The sequence below is a fragment of the Oncorhynchus mykiss genome, chromosome 18, assembly GCF_013265735.2.
Source record: "Oncorhynchus mykiss isolate Arlee chromosome 18, USDA_OmykA_1.1, whole genome shotgun sequence".
NCBI lineage: Eukaryota > Metazoa > Chordata > Actinopteri > Salmoniformes > Salmonidae > Oncorhynchus > Oncorhynchus mykiss.
The window spans coordinates 37,994,442-38,004,542 of record NC_048582.1 but is presented as its reverse complement, the minus strand read 5'-3'; the positions used below and the strand labels follow the sequence as shown (position 1 = coordinate 38,004,542).

Sequence of the window (10,101 nt, the reverse complement as noted above, 5' to 3'; positions counted from 1 at the left end):
TGTGTGTGTGTGTACAGTCGTGGCCAAAATCCCCAAAAAACATTTCCACTGCATTTCAGCCCTGCCACAAAAGGACCAGCTGACATCATGTCAGTGATTCTCTCGTTAACACAGGTGTGAGTGTTGACGAGGACAAGGCTGGAGATCACTCTGTCATGCTGATTGAGTTCGAATAACAGACTGGAAGCTTCAAAAGGAGGGTGGTGCTTGGAATCATTGTTCTTGCTCTGTCAACCATGGTTACCAGCAAGGAAACATGTGCCGTCATCATTGCTTTGCACAAAATGGGCTTCACAGGCAAGGATATTGCTACCAGTAAGATTGCACCTAAATCAACCATTTATCGGATCATCAAGAACTTCAATTGTTGTGAAGAAGGCTTCAGGACGCCCAAGAAAGTCCAGCAAGAGCCAGGACCGTCTCCTAAAGTTGATTCAGCTGCAGGATCAGGGCACCACCAGTACAGAGCTTGCTCAGGAATGGCAGCAGGCAGGTGTGAGTGCATCTGCACGCAGTGAGGCGAAGACTTTTGGAGGATGGCCTGGTGTCAAGAAAGGCAGCAAAGAAGCCACTTCTCTCCAGGAAAAACATCAGGAACAGACTGATATTCTGCAAAAGGTACAGGGATTGGACTGCTGAGGACTGAGGCAAAGTCATTTTCTCTGATGAATCCCCTTTTCGATTTTTTGGGGCATCCCAAAAAAGCTTGTCTGGAGAAGACAAGGTGAGCGCTACCATCAGTCCTGTGTCATGCCAACAGTAAAGCATCCTGAGACCATTCATGTGTGGGGATGCTTCTCAACCAAGGGAGTGGGCTCACTCACAATTTTGCCTAAGAACATAGCCATGAATAAAGAATGGTACCAACACATCCTCTGAGAGCAACTTCTCCCAACCATCAAGGAGCAGTTTGGTGATGAACAATGCCTTTTCCAGCATGATGGAGCACCTTGCCATAAGGTAAAAGTGATAACTAAGTGGCCCAGGGAACAAAACCGATACTTTGGGTCCATGGCCAGGAAACTCCCCAGACCTTATTAATCCCATTGAGAACTTGTGGTCAATCCTAAAGAGGCGGGTGGACAAACAAAACCCCACAAATTCTGACAAACTCCAAGCATTGATTATGCAAGAATGGGCTGCCATCAGTCAGGATGTGTCCCAGAAGATAATTGACAGCATGCCAGGGCAGATTGCAGAGGTCTTGAAAAAGAAGGCTCATCACTTCAAATATTGACTCATTGCATCAACTTCATGTAATTGTCAATAAAAGCCTTTGACACTTATGAAATTATTGTAATTATACTTCAGTATTCCATAGTAACATCTGACAAAAATATCTAAAGACACTGAAGCAGCAAACTTTGAAAATGTATATTCATTTTCAAAACTTTTGGCCACGACTGTATGTGTGTGCACATGTCTGGTGGGCATTTGTAGATTACCCATAATTCATTGAATTAAAAAGATCTTAGCTCCTACAATCTCTTCCTCTCCTCTCAATCACGTCATACATTCATCTCTCTCTAGCTCTATCGGCGGGAGAATCTGTTCTTGAAAGCTTTGATAGTTTTGGCCATCATGGGGGCGATTTCTGCAAGACAAACAGACGTGACATTTTAAAACAGAAAAGTTAACTACGCAGACATGTCCTCTCAGAGATTAAAGCCAACACGTTTTAAAATCAGGAAAGTACTTTTGTTTTACATGCATGTTGGGTCTAATAGAAATATCTGAACCTATTTTCTCACACACACACACACACACACGATACTGACTTTTGACCTGTGGTTTGTTGTCTCTGGCGCTGGGGCCAACGCTGGGGCCTGAGGAGCGAGAGGTCTCAGGGGGACTGTCGTGAGAGGAGGAGTGGCTGGGCTCATCCGAGTGAGAGCTATACGACAAGGCTGGCCTTATTCTAAAAAAATAAAATAAAAACAGGAAGGTAAATCCAATCAGTGTACAGAAAAATAAAAAATAAACAGTATAGTTTTAATAGTGTTTTTCAAATCTGGGGGGCATTATATGCGCCATCTCTGAATACTCAGAAAACTAGTAAGCAATGCGATGAACATTTCAAGAACGTTTCTATGCGCTCTTTTTTAACTCATGTAGCATAGCTGCTATATCCTCAGATTGAACAACTGCCTCGTTTTATTTTCCCCATCTAGCTTTCACAATGTCATCCTGCAAGGTCGGAACGTCCAGAACACGTCAGAATGTCTCTTCCATTTCATCCTCCATTGTGTTGAACCTTTTTAATATCTTATGACTGTTCATTCCTCAAACAAAACATATGTGGATCAAATTTGATACAAATATGATGTAGTGCATATCATCTTAAATTAGCAATCAGCCAAGCATTTCTGTGTATATGAAAATGTAAGTGGCAATATAACAAAGTGTTTGATGGTGGTGGGGACATAAAAGAAATTCCAGAATGTTTGTATGTGCTCTTCTAGCCTCACCCCGTTGTCAGATTGAACACTGGAAAATCTGTGGCTTCTCTCTCTTGCCCTTTCTGTTTAACAAAATCTCTGGCATCCCTGAAGCTATGTGTCATCCTGCAAGGTCGGATAGTCCAGAACAGGTCAGGGCGAGTTTCGCATTTTAATTCAATGTACATTAGGAATCGTAACCCCTCTGCGTGAACTTAGTTCCCCATGATGACATTGCAACAATTCACATAGAATCATAACGGTCCATTTGTAGATTAAAATATGATTTAGTGGACCTTTGAGAATAAGTCTGAGAGTCTGAATTACGTGTTAGCAAATAAAGTTACCACTCAGCCAATCATGTCTTCCTATATGGAAATGTAAGTAGGAAAAAATAAACATGGAAGTGCCAACATGAAGGGTGTGCACTACTATGCAGTGTGTGATAGTGATATGCACACTAGTGTCCACATACTTGATCGGAGCTGCAGCTGCGGTGGAGCTGGCAGTGGAGGTGCTTGTGGTGCCAAACTTCTCCTGTCGCCGGCGGACATCACGCGGAGGTTTGGCGACAGAGTTCACAAATGCCATTTTAACCTGTCGACCTGCCAGGAGAAATACACACACATAAAACACATGCTTACTCAAAATCAACACCCTCTGTACACTTTCATTGATGATAACAATAACTCCTAGTAATAACTACGCTATAGTAGAATTCAGCTCATAGATAGGATGTAGAGAAAGAACCTTTGGGCTTGTTGGCATGGGCCGAACTGATGTTCTGGGTGAGCTTGCGAAGGCGCTCCTCCCGCTCGTCGTGCTTCCGCAGGTACATCTCCCGCCACGACTCGTACTCCTGGGGCGTCTCACGCTTGAAGTCCCGCTGGCAGTGGCGATGCCAAAGCTCATCAGAGTCCTCCATAAAACACTGAGGGGAAAAGAAAAAGGGTTCAAATTGATCACGTTTTTACATTAAATATATCCTACAATTTAGTAGGGAGAGTAAACACCATTCATTGTTCAAAGCCTAACAGTTAGGAGTCATGTTTTTGTTTGTACACTTCACCTAGGTTGTTCCTGGTATACAGTGTGTCTTGGCAGAGTATGACAGCTTGTGTACTACATGCTCACTGACCATCTCGTACTGGGTGACGGTTTGTGCGTTCATGTGTGAGACTCTACTTTGATTGTGGGTGTGTGTTACCTGATTGCACTGCTCAATGCGGTAAAGCTGTTCTGGGGTGCATCGCTCTAGTACTGGTTCCAGAATCTCAAATGGCACACCTCCCACCTCATCAATTGCTGGAAAAAAACATACAGTAAGCATCTCATTATACAGAGACTCACACAATCAGCAGGGTGTTAAGTATCTTGCAGATAAAGAATGATAGCGTGGATATAGCATGGACAGCACTGTGGTTAGAATACATAACAGTCACACTAACAGTCAGTGTTCAATGTGGGTGTAATGTTAAAGAGGAAGTCACGTGTTGCTCTTAGTTTTGGTTTAAATTATTTTAAAACCGTGAGAAAGTGGATCGAAGTGGACCAGCAGCCACAAGAATCCACAAGACAATTAAGTTGGTGGTGTTTGAACAACAGCCCCATTATAAAATGGGTTCAGTGATCCATGCCTTTGCCTTCTCTCTTTTGAGAAATGTTAGGTGTACTTCATTAACAAAAAATGTACACTTGACTAAACTAACCAAATGTGGTAACAGAAACTGAAATAAAACCTAAGCATTATGATAACGACGCCATTACATGGCATTCACAGTGTCGCTAGGAGACAACACTCACAGTCAATGTTGTTTTGAAGCACCCGGATGCACTGCTCGTACAGACTCATCATCTTGGGCAGATAGGACGTCTTTGAACCCGAGTAGACCGTCATTTTAGAGTTAAAGCGTCTCCCAGTGAAGCCGGTGTCCTCCTCGGCGTCATTTGACACAGGACCTGCAGGAAAGAAGCCAAAAGTTAAACATGAAAAATTGCTGACAATCACAACAAAATTTATTAGGCCTAGAGAATAAACGCAAATGTACAATTGTCCCCAAAGCGCAGACAAGTCCAACACCCAAACTGTACTTACACTCTAGCATACTACATAGAATGAACCAATGCATTCTCAGTTGTACACTTGTATGGACATTAGAACGCACCCACACAGTGTGAAAGAACCAACATTAAAAAACAATAAGTACCTTTACGCCGCTGAGGAGACAACGGTGTGAGATCAATGGAAGGCAGAGGTCTGTAGAAAGGCTGGATGGCTGGCAGAGAGATATCAGGAAGCGTGGACACAACCTCGACCACCTGAGGTAAAAGAAAGAGTTCAGTCAAGAACCTGAGAACAAGGACTCTCATAATGAGAACATCAGGGTCAGGGCACCTGGTTAATACAAACATACAGAAAGGTGGATTGTAAGGACTTACTGTCCCGCAGCCCAAAAATATGACAGTAAATATAACATTCTCCAATTGAACATACGCATCTTGCGAGAAGAAAAGGTCAATGTAGGTCTGTTCTTACCTTCCGGCGTTTCTCAGGCACCGGAGTCGTTGCTGTCGGGTTCTGGGCTGGATCAGCCCTTTTACTGCGGCTCCCGTTGGCCTTGCTGGGCTTGGACTCCTTGGAGGAGGAAGGAGCAGCAGGCGAGGGCAGGACAGGCGGACGAGGAGGTGTGTGGTGGTGGGAGGAGGGCCGACTGCTGCTGCCGGGCTTCTTCTTCTTCTTAGTGGGCGTAGGGGCGTCATATGTGAGGAAGGATTCAAACGACATGGTGGGGGTATCAAATGCCTCTTCTGCCTGCTCCTCAGTCACTTGGACTAATACAGGGGAGTCCCTAGGCTCACGTGACCTCCCTAGAGATTAAGGAGAACAAGGAGGGAATGATGTTAATGGGATGTAGTTTTTTAAAAGAGATAAGTGGGTGAGAGACAACCCACATCTTTAGGAAACAGGTTAATGGGAAAATGGTTCTCATTATCCAACATGGTTAAATAAATAATACATGACTGGAAAACCATTTATTAACAAGCCAGCAACCCAACACTGACTCAAAGCTTGAAAGAGGCATCTATGGAATAGGCTGTCATTTGAGAACCACCCTCTCTGTAAATGTCATAATGAGACAGAAGTCACAGCAAAATTCTCAGCCAAGTCAGTTGGCAGCACACTCACCATCACTTCCACCTCTCTTGTCCCTCTTACTCTCGTGCGGGGTGGAGTGCCGACTGTGCTTGGAGGCCTTGCCAGTGTGCTGCGGTTCCCTCTCCGCGCTGCGCTTCTTCCCTTCGCCACCGCCACCACCGCCCGCCTGGACATGACGTCGCCGCCTCTCCTCGTCCCGGTCGCCGTGGGAACCGTGATGCTCCCTGCCAGGCTCTTTGTGTGGTTTGGTGTGTCGGACCTCTTTGTGAAGGAGGCTGGGCGCGGGCTCTGGCTCTTCCTCCATGGGGCTCTCGTAGCCCTCAGACTGGTATCCCACTCGTTGGCCACCGTGGCTGAGCTGTGGGGGGCTGTAGTGGTGCTGAGGGGGGGAGGGGGAGTAGTTGGTGCGGTAGCCTCTTTCCTCTTCCTCCTCTATCATCATCTCCTCCTCTTCATCCTCCTCCTCTACATGAGGAGGCTCCTCTGGGGATAGTTCCCGGACACGTTTGTGGCTTACGTCCCTTCCCTCAGAGCTGTGAGGGTGCGCATGTGTCCGTACGTCCTTGGCGTTGCCGGGTCTGTGAGGAAGAACAAAAACAAAGCTACACCTCAGTAGAATTCAGATGACGATACGCTGAGAAAAAGATGAAGAAGACAAATCAGAAGAAGTCCCCCAATCCCTCAGTAATAACGTACCTTTCAGCAGACGGGGTGGGAACCAGTTTCTTCCACTTGGCCACAAGGCTCTTCGCAAGATCTCCAGCAAGATCATGTTTCCGGAACGAATTCACAGTTTTTCCTACTCCAGTTTCCTGCACCGGCGAGAATAAAATATAAGCATGCCATAGATAGTAGTCGGGTGTCCTCATTATCAGTACATTATGTTTTTGACACTGGTGTCGTGTGGGTCATGTTTGGAGAGCAACGTGGGTGATTCAGGCACTCTAATGGTTAAGTGAGCAGGCCTGTACACTTAGTAGTGCACATAAAACAGCCCATATTAGCGCTATTGCCCATCATAAAAAGGAAGTGAGCATGCTCTGAAGGTTGCGTGACAATATTGAACAGCACAATCAACTCCTGTAGAGCAGAGGGTCACATCATCCTGCTGCAAAAACCAGAGCCTGTACTTAGATTCCTCTTCTAAATAACACTGCGGTGAGTGAAGAACTATGGTGCAATGCAATCAATGTGTGCAGTCTTGGAGACTAAAGAAAGAGATACGATCACTTTTGCACTAACGAAAGAATAAGCATGACATGAGCATACACTGTTTCCAAAATCTTACCACAAGGATATCCACAGTCATAGGCAGCTCCCCCAGCCGTTTGAGGGTCTTCTGGAGCTAGATAGCACAAATACAGAAGATTTACAGAGTGCTTACTACATCCTCTGCACTGATCGACCTAGCTTGCCTGATTCTGAGAAGAGCCAAACAGTCTGCACATTAGCAAAGTGCACACAATTCAGGTATGCCAAAGGGAAGGATATAGTTTGTGAAAGGTAACGGGGTCAGGTTAATTCAAGGTTGTTGATCATTGAATGAATGGAAATATAAAGACACATAACAATATTTACATAATCACAGTATTGATGACATTTGTCTACTGTGTAAAAGTGTGCGCTGTATGTGTAAAAGTGTAGGCTTACGGGTAGTTTGACTTTGTAGGCTGTCAAACTGTGTAGTACTTTCAGACTTTGCTTGATTCATATTTGTGTAGTCCAATTTTGCCTAAATTGCACAGTCATGGAGTCATCAGGATTTGCCATGGCCTATTTGAAGGGGGTAGGCTAACTACACATATATGGAGAGGTGGTTGTGTTTACTAAAGTTGATCAGCTGACAAAAACCCACCACGACATGGAAGTGTGTGCAGGGATTGCTTTGTTCAATGAGACAACAGCCGATATCACAGTAAGGCACTACGAACAAATGTATTGTTGTTGTCCTTAAACTTGGACTGATCCATTGAGTGAAGTGCAACAATCTAATAACTAGGCCCGTGCTGCTGTTGCACAATTGTGGAGTTTATACAATCGCTGTGGGGTCATGTCTAGAAATAATCCATCTTTTGTCAAATTAACGTCAAAAGTTGAAATGTTTTACATTTAAACTCACTCTAAACCCATTTTCCAGACAACATAATCCGCCTAACCTACTACGTCAATTCTAACCTGCTGCGTAAATTCTCATAACCTGCTACGAAAAATCAAATCTGACGTTAATTTGACAAAAGCTGGATCCCTTTTAGCCATGCCCGCTCTTCGCTTTCGCTTTTTGTGGTTGTTTCTTTAACACTAGCTAGCTGGCTACATTATTAGCACTTTATTAGCAGTGGCAATGTCCGTTAGCTACAATAACTCCATGGCATAAAGTACAGTTCTGCGGACTCGGCAGGTAGCTCGAGGACTAGGTTAAACTTAACATGAACTATGGTTAAGAAACCCAGTTAGTTGGCTAGGCTACATATCGTGACGTGCTCTTAGAAAAAGCAGCAACTACCTACATTAGCGGAACTACCTCCCATGCGACAATATTTCAAAACATTTTAGTGGGCGCAAGTTATCCGCTTCAACCTTGCCATTTCATTCTGGGCCTTTCGATTATTACCTTGCGAGGCTCTAAATTCTCGCAGAGCCGAGACTGAAGTCTCTCCACCGCTTCCAACAGCTCCTCCGCCATGTTTACTGCTGGTGCCCTGTGCCCGGAAGCTGCTTCATTACAGCAGAATAGGGTCAGTGCCATCCTCTCCACAGCTTCACTCAGCCTACTGTTGACTTGGAGATTGGCGGAACTACGTAATAAAACAGCTGACAAAGTATTAACCAGACACCTCTTTGAGGATTAAAGAGCCAATGCAGCCGTTTTCATCTCAATATCAAATCATTTCGGCCAAACAATTATTCGTAGAGAAGGTGGAAGGTTTTAAGTTCCTCGGCGTACACATCACGGACAAACTGAAATGGTCCACCCACACAGACAGCGTGGTGAACCTCAGGAGGCTGAAGATATTTGGCTTGTCACCGAAAACACTCACAAACTTTTACAGATGCACAATTGTCGGGCTGTATCACCGCCTGATACGGCATCTGCTCCGCCAACAACAACCGGCTCTCCAGAGGGTGGTGCGGTCTGCACAAAGCATCACCGGGAGCAAACTACATGCTATCCAGGACACCGACACCACCCAATGTCACAGGAAGGCCAAAAAGATCATCAAGGACAACAATCACCCGAGCGAGCCACTGCCTGTTCACACCGCTACCATCCAGAAGGCAAGGTCAGTACAGGTGCATCAAAGCTGGGCCCGAGAGACTGAAAAACAGCTTCTATCTCAAGGCCAGACTGTTACAGCCATCACCAACATTGAGTGGCTGCTGCCAACATACTGACTCAAATCTCTAGTCACTTTAATAATTAAAATGTGTATTGTAATAAATGTATCACTAGTCACTTTAAACAATGGCACTTTATATAATGTTTACATACCCTACATTACTCATCTCATATGTATATACTGTACTCTATACCATCTACTGCATACTGCATCTTACCTTACCGCACGGCCATCGCTCATCCATATATTTATATGTACATATTCTTATTAATTCCTTTACACTTGTGTGTGTATAAGGTAGTTGTTGTGAAATAGATTACTTGTTTGATATTACTGCACGGCACGAACTAGATGTACAAGCATTTCACTACACTCGCATTAACATCTGCTAACCATGTGTATGTGACCAATACAATTTGATCTGATTAACTAATTTACAGCATGGTGATGACACCAGGTTGGCCAAACACCATCCCACCAAAACAGGCTGAACGTTCAGGCAGTCTTTTCAAATAGCTCTTACACTAAAAGGGCATTATCATAATTTTCACAATTAAACAGTATTATTCCAACCGCATAGTATGGAAATATACAGTTGAAGTCGGAAGTTTATATACACCTTAGCCAAACACATTTAAACACAGTTTTTCACTATTCCTGACATTTAATCCTAGTAAAAATTCCCTGTTTTAGGTCAGTTAGGATCACCACTTTATTTTAAGAATGTGAAATGTCAGAATAATAGTAGAGAGAATGATTTCTTTCAGCTTTTATTTCTTTGGTCACATTCCCAGTGGGTCAGAAGTTAACATACACTCAATTAGTATTTGGTAGCATTGCCTTTAAATTGTTTAACTTGGGTCAAACATTTTGGGTAGCCTTCCACAAGCTTCCCACAATAAGTTGTGTGAGTTTTGGCCCATTCCTCCTGACAGAGCTAGTGTAACTGAATCGGGTTTGTATGTCTCCTTGCTCGCACACGCTTTTTCAGTTCTGCTCACAAATTTTCAATGGGATTGAGGTCAGGGCTCTGTGATAGCCACTCCAATACCTTGACTTTGTAATAAAATGTTTTTATTATAAAAATAAAATAAAAAAGCCCCATTTTCTCCCCAACTTCGTGGTATCCAATTGTTGTCTCATCGCTACAACTCCCGTACGGGCTCGG

The 10,101-nt window shown here is 44.1% G+C and overlaps 1 protein-coding gene across 1 annotated transcript; it reads right to left on the bottom strand.

Moving 5' to 3' along the window:
• Window positions 1-553: 553 nt before the first annotated feature.
• On the bottom strand, window positions 554-8,580 carry LOC110496146 (elongin-A). Its single transcript, XM_021571871.2, has 12 exons — window positions 8,207-8,580; window positions 6,884-6,940; window positions 6,292-6,407; window positions 5,626-6,173; window positions 4,975-5,306; window positions 4,646-4,757; window positions 4,242-4,397; window positions 3,646-3,743; window positions 3,189-3,369; window positions 2,914-3,043; window positions 1,779-1,918; window positions 554-1,594 (listed from the first exon to the last, which is right to left on the bottom strand). Exons 1-12 carry the CDS (start codon window positions 8,339-8,341, stop codon window positions 1,533-1,535), a joined length of 2,067 nt encoding a protein of 688 aa, XP_021427546.1. The 5' UTR covers window positions 8,342-8,580; the 3' UTR covers window positions 554-1,532.
• Between the last annotated feature and the right edge of the window lie 1,521 nt (window positions 8,581-10,101).